The sequence below is a fragment of the Stegodyphus dumicola genome, chromosome 9 (assembly GCF_044657685.1).
Source record: "Stegodyphus dumicola isolate Sdum_Otavi_A_Nest chromosome 9, ASM4465768v1".
Taxonomy (NCBI): Eukaryota; Metazoa; Arthropoda; class Arachnida; order Araneae; family Eresidae; genus Stegodyphus; species Stegodyphus dumicola.
The window spans coordinates 44,201,685-44,220,811 of NC_140776.1; the positions used below are offsets into that span (position 1 = coordinate 44,201,685).

Sequence of the window (19,127 nt, forward strand, 5' to 3'; positions counted from 1 at the left end):
TTCTTTAATAACTCCTTAAAATAATCAAATATCAACATTCTTATCACTAATATTAACTCAGTTCTGTAACAACTGCGAAAAATTTTCTTTCTGCTTAAACGGAGAGAACTGAAGTTGATATTAGAGAATCAATTTTCCGTATAAAGAGACTAGCCCTACTTCATCCTTTGGACAAATAACTAAAAGTTATTTTTTAAAATCATGGCCTAGAGGGATGTTTCTAAATCACAGGAAAAGATTTAAATGTTGTCTTAGGGGGGAATTATCACTTCTGATTTATCAGTCAATGACATATACAGGATTCACAATGTCTTATCATCATTTACTGTTTGCAATGATCAAGCAGTGGGTGAAACTTTATATTCTTTGAAAAGTTGGAAAAGATCTTAGATACTACAAATTCAGATACTACTTCTTTATTTTGGTAATGGATGAGTGTAATAGAGAACTAATACAATTTTCGCCTTTACTTAAATATTGAAGCCAACCTACCAAACGCATATTCCTTCTGTAGTTCAAGCAAACTTATGTCTGTGGAGCTTCGTGTAAGGAAGGCAGAAAAATAGCTTTTTTAACAAAACATATGCAGGAAATTATTGTACATCATCATGTAAAAAATGGAGTGGCAAGTTAGAAATTCCTAGAAAACATCTGAAGTGAAATAGATCCTGCAAGTTAAAAATAATAAAAATTTTCTTTTACTGGAAAAACAGTATCCATGGTTTCCAGGAAAAGGAAAGCAAAACAATAATTAACATGTTTCATATTAAAAATATGTTAGTGTTTTATATTTAAAATATCTCATTATTTATTAATTATTTAAAAATACTTGTAATATAACGATTTTCATAAAAAAAAGGAAAATAATCAGAAAATCGTCTAAGAATAATATGATGTTAATTTGTAATAAATAAGGATAATATAGCCTATGCATTAATGCCATGTCAAGTCACCTATAAAACTATTTTACCGTGTGATGCAACTAAAATACGGCTCAAGTTCACTTTTGGTTTAGCATTTCAACATCCGAACAAAGAAAATAATTTAAATTTTGCTCAGACGGGATCGGTTCAGTCGAAGACGTTAATCCAAACTCAAACATGCCTCGTTCACTCCATAAATTTCTCAGTTCATCCGAATGCGTTTTGAACTTTCTTATCTTCATGTTATCAGGTTCAATGTTCCGTCTTACTTTCTTCGGGAACATGCAAGGACGTGACTCGGAACAGAGAGCTTACTAAAGCTATGTTCAATACTGTGGGAAGTAGACAGGATACACAAGAAGGGTATACAAAACCCTTTATTTTTTCTCTATTTACAATAATTTCCGTACTTCGGAATACAAAGACCCACTACTCGTGGTCTGAACGTAAGAATATAAAAATAAAACTAAACTCTAATTTAACTTTAAAATAATAAACGTGGAAGATTGGCCTTATATTAACAGGAAGCCGTATGTAGTACAGAGAACTGTTAACACTACAATACGTTTAAAATTATCAAGAGGATTAAACCTCTGGCCTGGAAGGCAACCAGCAACCGAGTAAAACTGCTAAGGCAAGCGGCCTGCTTCGACTAACTCCTTCCTCTCTCTTGCTTGGCAAAAAGCCCCAACTTAAGTACTTGGCGTTCGCCAGACAAATTTGCATAAATAAGTTAAAACTTTTAATTCTGGCCGGAAGTAGAAAATAAGAAGTGATAGTAAAGATTTAAAATAAAATAAACGTTAGTAAAACTTAAGATCCTTACATACTTCCCGCCAGAGTTAATTAGTTTGAAACTGAGGTCTAAAACGACCTTGTTGAAAACTTTTAGCTCTAGAATCTAACGCGAGGCCAATCTTTTACAGACATTTTTCGCTAGAAACTAGAAATTTAAAAGAAAGAAATTTGTTTTTACAATAGCAGCTCCCAGGATACGCAATTTTTTCATCTGTACTGCATCTAAACAGGAGCTTTTATTCAAATCTGGTTCCTTCCAGAGATCTGGAAGGAAAACTAGTTCAATGAAATGTTACACAATGAAATGGCAAGTAACATGTATAATTATATTTCTCTAACCATTCTTATTTCATTCATGACTATTTTAATTATCTCTCCCCGTGCTCTCTGACATGTGCTGTAAAAGAACACCAAACACGAATGTGTTTATGTCTATGTGTTCAACACTTCCTCCTACAATCAAAGCACTAACGTGTTAAAAATTCAACATACCAAGACCTCGTAACACACCCTAACTTCACCTCTAAACCCTGAGGTACTATTCTGAAAGTGGCTAACTCTGAAGTGTAGCGTCAGAGAGCCTAACTACATTCATTCAACCTTTAACACATATTCACCATGATTTAGTCTTTTTACAGTCACACGAATAAAAAAATTTTTAACATTACTTTCACTTTTACCATATCACGGTATTTCTTAACATTTAAAATAACAGTTCACATTGTATATAAGAACATATTAACATGCCGTTAATTTTACGCATTTGACAACATACATTAGTAGTACATTGTTAACTTCTATTCTTTTCAAAGCAAGTGCCAATTCTTTCTACATTGAAATAATACATTTCAAAAAGTCTTTCAGACTAAAACTTCTTTCTTGCCAGCATGTTTTAAATAAAATTTATACAATAACTTTTACAATATTTAAGTATTTACACATTGCTATTATACATCAACTTTAGTTTTACGCGCGAGTAATTGAAAAACATAATACCAAAATCAGTAACAACTCATTTCTCGCCCATTTGGCGATAAAGGTAGACCTCGCATGAGGTAAAACTTCTTGAAATCTGCCACTTGCAGTAAGAATGAAAGATTAACTTAAGTCTGCAAAGTAACATAAAATTTTACTTATCTTTGTGATATTCGGACATTCTTTTCTGAGCCCAGTCCTGGAAAGTAGCGTAGATTGTTGTTTGATTTATCCTCCTTCGTGTACGGGCTCGCCCTTCAGTGCCTTCCTCTAGAAGCTTTCTTTTTTTTTCCAGTTCGGTCACCCTTGAAAACCTTCTTTTTCGCCTCTGCCTGTGGTCTTGGCCGTTTGATGGCAGCTGGTCTTGGCGGAACCGGGAAACTTCTTTCGTGTTCCTGCTTGGACCTCGTTGCTGGCCGTTCAAATTTTCCTTGTAACTTTACCTCCGCCGCTGGTGGCCCTTCCGCAGTTCGGCGACATTTGCTGCGGAGAGTCCTGTCGGATGAGTAGATCTTCCGTTTTAGAGCCGGGTTATAGTTGTCGTCATTCCTCCTGGCTCTCTTTGCATATGTCGTCCTTCTCCCTTCTTCATTCTGGGGGTGTTCGTGAGCTCTCTTTTCTGGACGGTGGAACGGTTTTTTTTCTTGCTACCTTCAATTTTCCCGCGGGGAAACTTTCTTTTCACTTGCTCCTGCCTCTTAATGGCTTGCCCTTGTACTTGTCGTTGTTCCACCTCTGGAGCTTGTGCCTGAGGTGTCTGCCGTGCCGGATCCTGCAAAAGATCTGAAAATATTTGCATTTTATTACGATCATAGTAGGGTTTGATTTGATCAATGTTTGCGGAGCAGGTTTCACCATTTCTGGCTTTTAACACTACTACAGCGTGAGTTATTTTTTCTATGACATATGGTCCTTCAAATCGTGGAAAAAATTTGGCAGTTTTATCTTCTGGTGCTGAAGAAAGTGAATGCTTAATTTTTAAAACTTCATCCCCTACTTTATAAGTTACTCCCCGTCGTTTCAAGTCATAATACAGTTTTTGTTTTCTCTGTGCTACTTCAGTATTCTTCTTTGCTTCCTTAATTAGTTTTTCTATATCACCCATTTCAAATTCTGGGGCTCTTTGTTGCACATAAAATAATTTATCTAACGGCGTTATAATCTTTCTGCCTAAAAATAACTCAGCAGGAGTTTTGCCCGTTGTATCATGTTTTGCGGTCCTAAGGGCGAAAGCAAAAATATTGACATAGTTATCCCAGCTTTTATGAAAATTTTTAACATAACTACGGATAATTTTCACTATATTTCTATTGACCCGTTCCGCTATATTTGATTGCGGCCGATACGGGACCATTTCTAAATGACGTATGCCCAGTTTTTGGCATATGTCTTCAAATACATTACTTACAAATTGAGGACCATTATCCGATATAAATTTTAGGGGCGCCCCGTATTTTAAAATATATTTATTTAAAATAGAATCAGTAACTAATTTTGCGGAGGCTCGTTTTAAGGGAACAATTTCGGTCCACTTACTAAAATGATCAACCATAACAAGGAGATAGCGACTTTTATTTAACTGACTTTTTGGGAAAGGGCCCAATAAATCGATGCCAATTATTTCATTTCGAAATTCGGATTTAATACTATTTAGAAACCCGGCCGGACGGAAATTAATATAATTAACTTATAACGTTGCGCGCCTCTAACTAGCACGCAACCAAGAGGTGACTGTGAAAGCTTGTATAAACCACAGAGTCTTATAAAGGGTTTAAGTCCCTTTTTATTCAACGTACTAAATTACAATTGCGTCCTCTTGACGCTTACAAACTGTGCCAACTAGGCAGTCAAAATAAAAATAATAACCTGAAAAGAAAATAAAGACAATATTCTAACTACGAGGCTGTCTAAAATAGCTAACTCACCGCGTTTTACAAAAGCCGCAGCTAATTCAGCAGACTTGAAGCTCACTGGAACAATTGCAACTACTTCCCGCCAAGCACATAGGCCGCAACGCGGGGTTCTTTAATTCTCGATTTCTACCTCCGCGCTCGCGAAGTAAGAATAACTCTCTCTCACCGAACTTGTTTCCTTCTATTTTAAATCATACTACTTCCGCTGATAATTTGAATGCTTGCGCGTTCTACTCAAATTTACATATTCTGGCATTGGCAGTTCCAGGTGAAAGTAAGGATTGACAGGAAAGATAGTTTAAACTTAAAATAAATGTTAGTTAAAGTAAATATAAACCCTACAAACTACTTGACATGTTGGGCAGGACTGGACATACGCCCTTGTTAACTTTTGCAGTTCAGGAAAATAGACTGCCTCCCGTACGCGTTGGATAGTTTTTCGAATACCAGCATGAGAAGCTAAACGGCATGGAGCTCCTGCAGGATATTTAATCTAAGACTAGCTGGGATAACAGGTCGAAATTCGTTGTTAGAATTCGTAGTTTTTGTATAAAATAATAGACCATCTATTAGTTCGTAATGGACCGCCCTATTTCTTATCGCCACAATATCTTGGTGGCTAAAATTTTCAGGATCCTTTAAATACTCATAAATGCTTCCAAACTCAGGATCCTTACCCAGTTCGGTTATTACAGTTTCTCGGGTATTTATTGTACATGCTGTGAGCATTGCCACCTTTACGGTATTACCTTCTTCATCTATTTTAATTCTGGATAGGGCATCTGCTACGATATTTTCCTTTCCGGGGGGTATGCTTGATTACCAGATTATATTCTTGTAGCTTGAGTGCCCATCTTATTAACCTTGGGGATAAGTTTTTCCCTGAGTACAATCTAGTTACCGCCGCATGATCAGAGTACACTGTTATTGGCGCCTTTCCAAAATAGACTCGGAACTTTTGCACTGCTAACAGAACTGCAAGTGCCTCTCTCTCGGTCGCGGAATAGTTTCTTTGTGTTTGATTTAAAGTTCGGCTAAAAAATGCCACGGCTGCTGATTTTGCGAAAGTACCGCTCCCACCGCATAATCCGAAGCATCCGCTGAAATTTCTAAATTCTCATCCTTTTCAGGAAATTTCAACACAGTGGCTTGCGTTAATGCTTGTTTTAATTTTTCGAAAGCACTATTGGCTTCGGCCGTCCACGAGAATCTTGCCTTTTTCCTTTTTAATTTTAACAATCTCTCAGCGATAGCCGCAAAATCTTTTATAAAGGACCAATAATATGAACAAAGTCCTAGAAAAGAAGAGAGCTTCTTTGCCGTGTTTGGAGTCGGATACTTTTGCACAGCGATTATTTTTGATTCGTCTGTCTCGATTCCTTTCTGAGATATTTTGTAACCTAAATATTTTAATTCAGGGGCTGCAAATTTGCACTTTTCGACATTAACTTTTAGACCGGCCTCATTTAATAAAGAAAACACCTGTCTTAAATCCTGTACATGTTGGTCGAGATTATCACTAGTAATAATGATATCGTCTAAATAGATAAATGTGGACTTTCCATGAACAGGCCTTAACACAATGTCCATACATCGCTGAAATGTTGCCGGTGCCCCTGAAAGGCCAAAGGGCATACGCAGAAATGCATAAGTGCCAGACTTGGTTATAAAAGCAGTCTTAGGCACGTCCTCAGGCCTAACCCCTATTTGAAAATAACCAGTCGTTAAGTCTAAAGTCGTCATATATTTGGTCGATGTTATGTTCCTTAGAATTTCTTCAATAATAAGTAACGGATATACCGGATATTTAGTTATGGAGTTTAATTTACGGTAGTCAATCGCGAATCTCCACCTTTTTGGATGTGTCAATGGATAGTCATTATTTTTCTTACATAAAACCACCGGGCTAGCATAACTACTTGAGATGGGCGTTATGATCTTTTTACGTAGCATATCGGTGATATGCCATTCTATAATTTTTTCCTTATTCTTATCATACCGGTATGCTTTGTGGCGAACTGGCATTGAATCTCCGGTGTCAATACTATGGTTAGTAACCTGAGTAAATCCTGGAATATCACTAAATAACGAAGCAAATTCACTTACCACTTGTCGGATTCTTCGTTGTTCGTCATTAGGCAGGTGGTCAAGGTTTAACATCGGCGGTACAGCCTTTTCTCCACGAACTGGTTTCATTGTCAGCTTAAGGGACGCTTCATTAAAATCCAGCGTTGTTTGTGCCTCTGAAAGAAAATCTATTCCTAAGATTATATGTGCTTGCAGATTCTTTACTATGAAAAACATCACCTTTACTTGTTCGTCCTTGATACGGACATACAGCGGTAATTTACCTATACACTTACATTTTTCTCCTTGCGCCGCTAACACTGTCGTATTATCCGAATTATATATGCGGTATTTCCGAAAATACTTCCTAAAAAAATCTTCTGCCACACAGGTACACTGCGCGCCTGTATCCAGGAGTGCGGTGGCTGGGATATTATTCACCAACACTTCAATCTTCGGAAGAGTCAAATTTTTCACCATTACTGTATTTAACTTGAAGGAAGAGGGGTTTTCTTGGCCTTCGGATTTCTGCACCCTCCCGTCAGCAGAAATCCGTTTTAGTTTAAATTATTTTTCATTTCCGTGCTTTCCTTCTTTTTCCACTGGCCTTGAGACTTTTTCCTGGATTGCTATTGAACTGTCGACGTTCGCCGGCTGTTTTTGAATGCTCGGGTTTCCTTGCTCACTGATTTGCTTTGCTTCCGTAGCCATGTGCTTGAGTTTGCTGTAGTCTTGGCGCACCAAATTGGTTTCGCTGTTGATATTGGCGTCTTCTTTCAATGTCCGCCGTTCTTCTACTTTCAAACTGGATTGCTAGCTCAAATAACTTTTCCAGTGTAGTCGGATTTCTTAATTCAATAAAGTCTTGCACTTGGGGCAGTCTCAGGATCCGGACGGTTTCCATACAAGAGTTTGAAGACGTGAATTTTTCTTAAAATAAAGCTTGAGAGATTTTCGATTCTTTGCTGATATATACTAAAAAGTTCCGTTTCTAATTTCGCACGGTTCCTTACAACAGGGAAGGCTTTTAGTAGGGCAGTCTTGAAATTTTCGTAAGTATAGGTGGGACTTCCTGCTTGACACAAGAGACTTCTGCCTATACATTTGAACCAATTAAGCGCTTGGCCCCTCAAAGCGCTGGTAGCTAAGGTAACTTTTTGAAATTCGTGCACGGGGTAGAGCATGAAGTGGTCATCCAATTTTTCCAAAAAACTGGTTACTGGTGAGTTTCCATTAAATGTTGCTTCTGGTTTCATCGAAGCGCGCATGGTCTGGACGATGTAACCAAATCCTTCCAGCGCGACAGCTGGCATTTCTGGATTCTGAGCCGCTTCTGCAGGCAGCACAGGTTCTTCTTGAAACTCGGCCATGGTTATTCTTCTTCGTTGGGCGCCACTATCAGGGTAAATGTTCCGTCTTACTTTCTTCGGGAACATGTAAGGACCTGACTCGGAACAGAGAGCTTACTAAAGCTATGTTCAATACTGTGGGAAGTAGACAGGATACACAAGAAGGGTATACAAAACCCTTTATTTTTTTCTCTATTTACAATAATTTCCGTACTTCGGAATACAAAGTCCCACTACTCGTGGTCTGAACGTAAGAATATAAAAATAAAACTAAACTCTAATTTAACTTTAAAATAATAAACGTGGAAGATTGGCCTTATATTAACAGGAAGCCGTATGTAGTACAGAGAACTGTGAACACTACAATACGTTTAAAATTATCAAGAGGATTAAACCTCTGGCCTGGAAGGCAACCAGCAACTGAGTAAAACTTCTAAGGTAAGCGGCCTGCTTCGACTAACTGCTTCCTCTCTTTCGCTTGGCAAAAAGCCACAACTTAAATACTTGGCGCTCGTCAGACAAACTTTGCATAAGTACTTTAACGCTTATAATTTTGGCCGGAAGTAGAAAATAAGAAGTGATAGTAAAGATTTAAAATAAAATAAACGTTAGTAAAACTTAAGATCCTTACAATGTTCTCGACTTTAAGAATTTCTACAGTGCTATGAGAAAGTGCTACAGTGCTATGATTTTACAACCAGTTAAGGTTTTGAAAGTTTCTTGATGTTTTTCAGTGCAGTGCCAGAGAACATTTTTCTTAAGTAACTGCCCTAATCATGCTCTAACAGTAGTTAAGTTATGAATAAATTTGGCCAAATAATTAATCATTCTAAAACTCTTTGCAGAGAAGGCACATCTTGTGGTATTTTATCATTTGCTTCCACTTTAGAAAAATCAGATTTCAACCAAACTTCACTTAACTCATGCCCTACATCATCCACACGATTAACTTTTATTTTACATTTTTACTTATTAAACTTCAGATTATTTTCTTGTCTTCTCTGGAATCCCCTTTAAGGCGTTAGTCCTGTTCCTTTTCATCAGATCCCTATATTAGGATATCATCTATAATGCATTCAGCCCCTTCTGTGATTTGGTTTAATTCTGCTTTTATAAATTTCTGGAACTGAACGTATGCCAAAGGTAATCTTTTAAATTTGTATCTGCCAAAAGTTACATTGAATGTACAAAAATTACTACTTTCTTTGTCTCGCTGAATTTGCCAAAAATCATTATTAGCATCTAAAACAGAAAATATTTTTACTTCTGGCATTCTAGTGACAACTTCTACGGTTAACATAGGATAATATTGTCGTTTTATTGCTTTATTGAAATCTCTAGGATCTAAACTGTAGAGGCCTCTTTTTAGTTTTGGGAGCATAAACTGCAGACTCTACTGAAGACAAAGTAGCGAATTCTCAGTATGTCTTGAAAGAAACCAGATGACTGCAGGCAAAGGTTATAAGAACCTTTTTATTTTACTAAATTGAAGAGAACATGCACTCATTTGCTGCTCGCAAATTAACCACCACTTGTGGCTAAGTAACTTGAACACAAAATAGTATGTACAATCACAATGAATTAATTTTGAGCTACACGGCTGGCTCCTATTCAATCTAAACTGCTTAATTGGCTGCACAGAAGACAGGAGACCATCAATAGCGCAGCTACTTCATTATTCCGACTCTCAGCTTTTGTGCTCTATTGATGGAAACTATCTACCATCCGCAATTAGCGGCATTTATTTTTGAAATAAAATTTTACGAAGTTACAATGGTTGTACAAATATACATAGGACATACAGAAATAGATTATTCAGGTTTTGTGATGTTCACATAGACGACAATGTTTGCAATAAAGCTCATAGCATAGTATTTAGAGAATTGTTACATATGCTGAAAATTTATGTTTACATATTTTTATGTATGAATTTTGAAGAATAACCAAATTACATAATATAAAATATCATTATACATTTTAAAGAATGTAAAGTAACGTTTAGTACATATATAATTTAGAAATAATTAAGCTAAATTAAAAAAGAATGAGAAAAACACTATATATAGAATAAACATTAAATAAATTTAGAAAAATGTAAAATGCAGACTGCGTATAAATATTATGGATATGATAAAAGTAAATAATAAATAAAATAAAAAATATTAACAATCTTATAGTTAATAATTTTCTAATTAATAATCTTACAGTTAAGGAATAATCTAATAGTTATGAGAAAAGAAGTATTAGGTAAGCATTATAATTAATATAAGAAAAGGGGTATTATAAATTTATTAAAGAAAAGATATTTAAGGTAAGTGCTAAGAGAAGGAGGTGAATAGATAGTAAATTGAAAAGTGAAAGACTTGGAAAAAATGATTAATACTGAACTTGGAAAAGATGACTTGAAAAAATTGACTTGGGAAATATGATTAATATTAATATAATTGGCTTCACACAGCAATGCCGAACCTAGAATATCAATATAATCTAAAGTAAGTGGATGGCATCAAAATATTCAGCTACAGAGCTACTTTCGAACATAAATTCAAGAACTAACCCTCCTACTTCGAATAGATTCTGCTACATAAATACTATTTTTTAACTCAACTAGATTTGCATATACGTCATTTTAAATTTGTATTCTGGCAGGAAATTGAAATCAGAAGGGAAAGGAAGTTTCTTAACTAATCAATCAGTAAAAATAATTGGTTAGAACGAAATAAGGTCTTTACTTAACATATTCTTGCTTTGTTCGGATTGACCACAGTGACCATTGAATTTCTCTAATTCAGCTGATTCTCTTACTTCTTTAATGATGTTTAAATTTTCCATTCTTTGTTGACTTTCTTCATTTTATCTCGTATAGCTATAGGTTTTTTCCTTGAAGAATGAAGTACTCGTACTGCTGCTTCTTTTAACTGGATTTTATGTTCTCCATTTAAACAACCTAAACCTTTATTTCGAAGGTCATTTACATACTCATCAATAGTTTTTGGCGTGGTTTGATATCTAGTTAAGAATAAATGTCTTTCATATGTAATATTTGTTAATACAATATTATGTAAATTTTGTCTAATTTAATTTAATTTAATTTCTTTACCTTCTTCTACAGGAAATGTATTAAATATTTCAAGATCGAGGATTCTTAATACATGAAAAAAGTATTAACTGTCACCTTCTCTTCTTTATTATATACTACACTGGCTACTTCATAAATTTCGAACGATTGCAGCCATAGCCATCAAGTTTCATCGGTGGCTTTAAACTTTCCATTTTTAAAGCAAAATATTCTTAACTCCTGACACCATATAAAATAAAAAGAGTGCACTTTTAACTATTTAAAGTATTCATTTATAAGCATAGAATATTATATATTACAAAGAACTGCAATACTTTACCAGTTCTGTGTTTACATACATCCAAACTGTTGCCATTCACAAAGTACTAAACACTAAATATTAAAGGATATATATTGATGTATATGTTCAAAGAAATTGCTCAAAAGACCTTCCTCCAGCTGTAATACAAACTTTACACTTGTGCGATAGGGACTGGCCCAGCTTTGCGAAGACGGGGCATTCGTAAATTAGGCTTTTCATACGCCCCAGGAAAAAGTCCAAATACGAGAGATCCGATGATTTTGGTGGCCAAGCTATGGGAGCACCTTGACCATTACATTTCCCTGGAAATTTCGTGGTTCGTATAACCATCCATCTTCTCGTCAATCAACGGCAAAATTGCCGTTGGGTGCGAAGGCTGACCCTTTTTATACCATTTACAATGCCACCTAGCAGCTCGCCGTTTCCTTTACGCCCAGACTTTATGTTACGAATATTGCTTGTATAGCTGCGTTCTATCACCCCGTAAAGTTTTGCCCCCTTGTTTAGATTCGTCCTGTATATCAAAAATTGCTTTGATACAATTTATCATTTAATTTTTAATTAATATTTTATTCAATTTGATGAAAAAGTAAATGGAACGAAAATAACGTATTATAATACTTTTTTATCATTAATTAAAAAGAATAGTGACTCAGCTTCAGGTCTTAGATATTTTTATAATAATGACTAATTTCCGAAAACAGAATTCATTTGTAGTAGCTCGCGTTATTAACTTAGAAATTAAAGTAAAATAGTTATTTGATAATTAATGAGTTAATTAAAATATTTAAAACAATTCAATTTCGATTTGTTTACCGTTTTTTTCCCTGTGTTTTCTATTTTTAATTTATCAAATGATCATTTGCAGTATTTTTTTTTGTTCTGTATATAATTTTTTCATTTTAATTTCACTGCTGGAAATTACACTTTTTTATTTGCATCTTATTTGAAAAATTCGTCTAATGTGAAGTGATCTAGAAAGGATTTTGTCGAATTCCAGCTAATATTTGAACAAAAAATTTTTAAATATTTGAAAATGAAAGCCATAAAAAGATAATTATCTGTACTAGATATGTAAGAAAAATATAATATTTTAATTATCCCTATTATAAAATATGAAGGATAATAATTAATAATCTGATGAATAAATAGTATTTGAATAAAATGGGTTTTGGAGTCCACTTGAAGTGTCTAAGCAAAAAAATATTATTCTGATCTTCGAATAAATACTCTAAATGCGGATATTCATTCGACAAACCTTTTTGGAATCAGACATCATTAGAAGAATTTGGATACAAGTAAAAGAAAGGTAAAGAAGATAGTTTATAATATAGGAGTCAAAAGTAAGCTTTTTCTGTGGTAATTATAAAAAATATTTTCTTTTCAATTTTTAGTCCCTGGCAATCAAAGTTGTACTACAACCTCGTACTGCGACGCCGCTGTATGTGAGTAGAACTATATGCAGTTAACAAAGTTCACGTATGCATTTCATTTCCTATTGCACTTTGTCATTAACACGGTGACTGCCGAGGAAAAATCGAGTGAAATATTCTACCGCGTCATTTTTTAATTCAAGTGTTTTCTTCTCTCATTTGTCCTAAAAATCAGTTCACTACCTAGTTTTCGTTTGAACTCGTTATCGTTTTGTTTACTTTCACATTCATTTTCATTTACATAATTCTAAGCTACCACTTTTTTTTGGGTACTCCTAAATAGATTACAACTTAATTAATTGCAAAATAACACAAAAGTAGTCAGACAAATATTGCGTTACAATGCAAATAATAAAACAGCATATGTAACAAAAAATGAGTAACTTACTGAATGTATAAACATCTTGAAATGTACCGCTAGTCTTGTACTCTTTCAATAAACAATTACAATCACCCTTATTTACAACTTCGTTGTCTTATTTCCACATAAATAATAATTAATTAAAAGTTACTGAAGAAAAAACATATATTAAAATCATATAATAATTTATGGAAAAAAGCTTCTAGAAACCGTAAGCCAAGTATACGGAAGCCAAATCACCGGTGATGCACATGGTAGTCAAGGTGTTAATGGCCAGCTTGCATGCATTTAGTTCTGGTGTTGGCGCTCTAATTCCTTTTCTATTGCCAAAAGAAATGGATATCATATGGATAATAGTAGTTTGTGGTATTTTCCATATTATTTCATTATGATTCAGGAGTATTTCATTATGATCTTTTATTAAGAATGTTTTAATTGTGATTTTGACTCTCAGGTGGCCGGGTTAAGACCGCTGAACACTGGTAGTTCTACGCAAGTTTGAATATCTCCAAACGAGCTGGTATCATGAGTACTTTCACAGTTGTCTTCATGCATAACATGAACTTAATTATTGTCCTTCTAGAAAGTCTTCTGTTAAGGTGCGCTACCCTTAGGTAGATAGTCTAATAATAATTATGCTTTTGTGTAGTATATTCTCGCATTTAACAGAGTTAGCTAGATTTCATCTCTCAGATCCTTGTACAAATGACTGCTGAAGACAGAGTGTGTTTAAATAGTGAACTTTGTTTTATTTGATTTATTATGCAGTGAGACTTTCCAACCTCGCACAGTAAGACTATACACAAATCAAATTTTTTTTTCCATCTGCGACTGTGATTCGAAATACTACAGCAAATAGCTTCAGTGTGAGTTGAATTAATTGCCGAACTAGATTCAGATTAGAAATGTAGTCACAATGACATAGTCGAAAAATTAGTTTGTTAATACCTTTTATTGAGTAATCTTTGCAGAACGTTCCGAGTGGTGACTATATCAACTTTCCTTTAATGGTATGGACATATGGTATTTAATAGGATAGGGATAATAGTTAGATATAATGTTTTAATGACGAAATTTCATTATCATAAGCTTCTTTTTTTCCTACAAGATTGTTGATATTTATCGTATTTCCCTGTGTGTACTCTTGCGGTGTAAGTGGTTAGCGCTTTTAGCTGGCAACTGGAAGCGTTTCAGCTTAGAACGAAACTGATCTTTTACTTTTCCGGAGGCGAAAAACCTAACAGACATTACAAATATGGAAAATTGCATTGTAATCCTTTATTTTCAAGAACTCAAAAATATACACGTGAAAAATAGTTCAGTTTTTAGCTTCATTTCTATATCCGGAACATAAACTAAAAACTCCATTGTGAATGACAGGTGTCGGGCATGCAAATTACAAGTCATGTGCGTTTGCGAGAACTTTTGGGACGAAAACAAAATGATGAGCATAGTAGAGTGATATCCTTTGCATTCAGGTTTTATTGTAATAAACATAAACATAGATTTCTTAGCTCTTTCTTGCATAATCTAATACCCGTACATACAATTAAAATTTATGTACGAACTGAAGCCAGTTCAATTTCGGGCGCAGCTAATCAAATAATCTTAGTTTAATTCTCTTTTCGAAGGTTTTAACCCTGAATTCTCTAGAAAAGGTTTCCTATTCTAATTCAGAAATATCTTTTAATCCAAAAATCTAGCTGGCTTTCCTAAACGACTAAAAAGGAAATAAATACAAGAATTAAAAGGAATTTAAATAATAACAATAATAAAATCTTTAAGAGTTCAGGTTTTAAAGGTCACCCAAAAGAGGTTGTTTTTAAGTTTAATATGGTTTATGAGTATAGAGATTATCAATAGAGATGGCCCAGGCGGAATAGCGAAACATTTTACAGGATTATGTGGATGAATATACAGCTAGACTAACCCGGTAACGTTATATATTTTCTACATATTTGAAAAGTGAAAAATATGTAACGTAATTCTGCAGTTTATTTAATGTTTTTAATTAGATATATCATGAACTAAGTGCATTTGTATGTAAATAAATCAGATTAAAAAGTTTAAAAAATATTGTTAAGAGCTTCATTTCTTGTTTTTAAATAGCTTAATATGCTCATCAAACAGACAGATTAAATTTGAAAGATTTACTTTGTAGTTAAATGAAATACTTTGTGGCAAATGACAAGTCTACTTTTCCATTTGCTACAAAAATCGTTGTAGTGAATGGCTTTACAGAATGGCCATTCGGTAAATCTTACGTTTTCTCAAATAGCAACAAACTCGAATGAATCGTGAAACAAAGCAGAATCGTGTTTCGAAATTATGAATTCTTTCAGGCTAATAGCTAATTGCTACGTTTATGAAAAACAAAACAGAAATATTTTATAAACTTAGTAGATATCTGAGATATTGCATATTCGTAGTGAACTTGAAAAGCATCCATAGAATAAATTATTTAACCCTTTCATTTAACTACTCAGTATTCAATACTATCTCAATTGAGAATTATTTTGATGAATAGATGAACTGAGAATGAAGAAATGATAATACATTTTTGAAGATATTGCGTGAACAAAAAACTTAATAAGAGGCAGTATACACATGTCCCATAAATTTGGGTAGGTACCAAAAAAACTTATAATTACAGAATTTTTTCTATATGTCAGCGATTGAATTTACTACTATACAACTAAAAGCAAAATCTCGGTTTTTCTCAGTATTTTATGCATTGCATCGAAGAAAATTTGCTCAGAGCTAATAAAATGTGTTTCTTAATGTGAAAAATGCTTTGAGTCATGTCTTGGAGTTACGAAGATGCTTGCTTGCTTGTGTCGAATGAAAAGAGAGTGACAGCGCGCTTTTACTCTGTATCAGATAAAAGAATGTCAGGAACAACAAAAAGAAAATATGAAGAATCAAGATGGTAGAATGAGATATTTCACTTAGCCGCCATCAGTCGGCCAAGAAAGATGAAATGAATGAAAATAGACCAGCACTGTGAAAAAAAGTTGGATCAGTAAGGTAGTAGGTACTTCGAATAATTAACAAAATGTTAGGCTAGAATATCCGAAGGATATTTTTGTTTTGCTCTAGGAAAAGGTGAGCATCGCAAAGAGCTGATACAGCTGTTTGGATGTAATAGTACAGAAACGAAAAAAATTTGCTGCAAGTTTTTTGATATAATTTTGTATAGTATCAATTTGAAGATCTCTGTGAATATATGAATTTGGGATGAACCAGGGTGCATTAATAATTTCACGAAGGGTTTTATTTTGAATAACTTGGATCTTTTTTATGTGGGTTTTAGCGGCGTGTTCCCATACCGGATTGGCGTAAAGTAAAGTAGGTCTAAGGATAGACTTGTATAAAATAAGCTTATTGTTGATAGTCAGATTGCTATGTCTGCCGAGGAGAGAGCGCATAGTAGCTATTGAGATATTGAATTTCCTGACAGTTTCGTGTAAATGTTGCCGAAAAGTGAGTTTTTTGTCAAGTGTGACTCCGAGATACCTCACTTGATCCGTCCACTGAATTTCGTCGTCAAAGAAGATGGGATTAGGCGGAAGGAAGTTTGTTTGTCCTTTTCTGAAAATAACAGCTTTGGTTTTGTCAGTGTTAACGGCAGTTCTCCACAGCGTCGTCCAGTTTTCAAGAAGCTCCAAATAGTTTTGTAGAAAAATTTGTACAGTATTGATGGTTGAAGCTTGAGATAGGATAGCGGAATCGTCGGCAAATAAGACGATAGTAATATGAGATTCTTTTGGAATGTCTTGAGTATAAATATTGTAAAGAAAAGGAGAGAGAACGGAGCCTTGAGGGACACCTGCAGTAATATTTCTACTATTTGAGAGGGTGTTTCCAACTTTGACAGCAAAAGTGCGATTTCTGAGGTAAGAGGCAATAAGTCGAATAAAGTGTTTCGGAAAATTGAGCTGAATTAGTTTGAATTTAAGTCTTTCGTGCCACACTCTGTCAAAGGCTTTGGCAATACCTAAGAAAATTGCGCCGGTAGGAAATTTGCAATTGAATCGGTCAGTAATGTAACTGATAACGCGGAGAAGCTAATGATTGGTGCTGTGCAGATGTCTGAATCCAAATTGTTCATCAGGAGTATAAGAGCTAGGAGGCATGATTCGATTAATATAAAACAGAATAATTTTTTCAGCAATTTTAGAAATTTGACTAAGTAAACTGATAGGCTGATAATTTTGAGGAAAAGTAGTTTGATGAGGCTTAGAGAAGACAACAACTGCATGTTTCCATACTTTTGGGAAGTAAGAGAGCTTGATAACTGAGTTAATTATTTTAGTTAAGCACGTAATTGCATTAATTGGAAGATGCTTGAGTGCTTTGGAAGAAATGCCATCACATCCAGCAGCTATTTTAGTTTTTAAAGAGCTAATAAAATCCGCAACAATTCTCGGAGAAGCAAGAAAGGTGAAATTAGGTAGTGCAGGGCTATTAAGGTAAGAATATACTGTTCTATTGACTTTGGTGATATGATCATTATCATATGGGGAAGCATTGGGAGTAAAGGTTTCTTCAAGAATGTCAGCGAAAGTATTGGCTTTATCTTCATCAGAATAAACAAGTCCATTGCAACCATGAAGTGGAAGAATCTGCTTGAAAGGCCTTTTGAATTTACGAGCAATGTCATAGAGGAAATTGTCTTCAGTAGCAAGAGTGTTTAAGAAGTTGCTCCATCGTTGAGATTTAAATTCCCTGATATTTTTAATGGTTATTTGAAGAGCGCTTAAGTGAGCTTTAATTCTTGGGTCTCTAGTAGATTGCCATAATTTCCGTATGCGATTTTTATATTTAATATTTTGCCTGATGTTATTCGGAAGAGAAAGAAAAGGATGATTACTGATGACTTTATTGGTAGCAGAACGTTCAACACTGTTGGTAAAATTTTGAATTTCCGTGTCTAAGGCTTCTTTACTGCAAATGCAAGGATTTCCTGATATAGTTTCTGTCAGAATTTGAGAATATTTATACCAGTTTGTAATTACAATGCTGCGACTTAATGCAGGAAGGAAGCAGTTGATATTAATTTCAAGCAAGATAGGATTATGATCAGAAGATAAAGCAGAAATAACAGAAGTTTGACTATTGTAACTGAGGTTATTGGAAAGAAAAAAGACAATGATGGAGGAGTTATGGTAACCAAAATGTGTTGGTTCATCAAGAGCATGTATAATAATTTTTATCCTGGATCATATTGAAAATTTCAGTACCTTTTCTATTCCTTGCACCAGGATTCCAACATTGATGTTTCGCATTAAAACCGCCACCTACAAGAGAGGAATAGTTAGAGTCCAAAAGATGTTCAATTTCAGCCATAATTGGTCTATGATTCGATGGAATATAAATATTGGAGATTATGAATTTGTTAGATTCAATTTCAATTTCAATAGAATTACTCTCAAAAGAAGTAGATTCGTTTTGTTTAAGTTGATGCTGTATACTCCTTTCAACGAAAGTAATAATTCCACCTCCTCGCCTTGTAGTTCTGTCAGATCTGAGAGTAGCATAATTTGCATAAAGTACTTTGTTTGCAGGTTGTAAGTGAGACTCTTGTATTAACAGAACATCCGGTTCTAATTCAAGAATAAGATCACCCAATTCATCCTTTTTGTTATTTAAGCCATTTGCATTCCAGGAAAAAATTTTAAAGCTTCTCATATTGACGTTTTTAGGCATATTAAATGTAACTGCAGACTTTATCAATGATGTTAATTATGATGCTAATTTTGTCAATAGCAGATTTTTGTTTTTTCATTTCTTTTAGGCCTTCGGTTATTGTAACCCATATAGTTTTTAAAGATTCAAGATTGAAAATTTCTGAGAGCGAATTATTTGCTTCTTGGGGTTCAGCGATGTACGCATTTTGATTATTTTCTAGATTTGTGCTGACAGGAG

At 34.4% G+C, this 19,127-nt stretch overlaps 1 protein-coding gene across 3 annotated transcripts in view; it reads left to right on the forward strand.

Annotated features, from left to right (window-relative positions):
- The window catches only part of LOC118192045 (scoloptoxin SSD14-like), a 184,551-nt gene that overhangs the window by 59,688 nt on the left and 105,736 nt on the right, over positions 1 to 19,127 (forward strand). The window contains exon 2 of one of the 3 annotated variants that reach the window (XM_035362932.2): positions 12,800 to 12,850. The exons of the other annotated variants lie outside the window; for them this stretch is intronic. Within the exon in view, the coding sequence (XP_035218823.1) occupies positions 12,800 to 12,850 (51 nt within the window). The remainder of the gene's footprint in view (positions 1 to 12,799; positions 12,851 to 19,127) is intronic. 3 annotated transcript variants of the gene reach the window in all.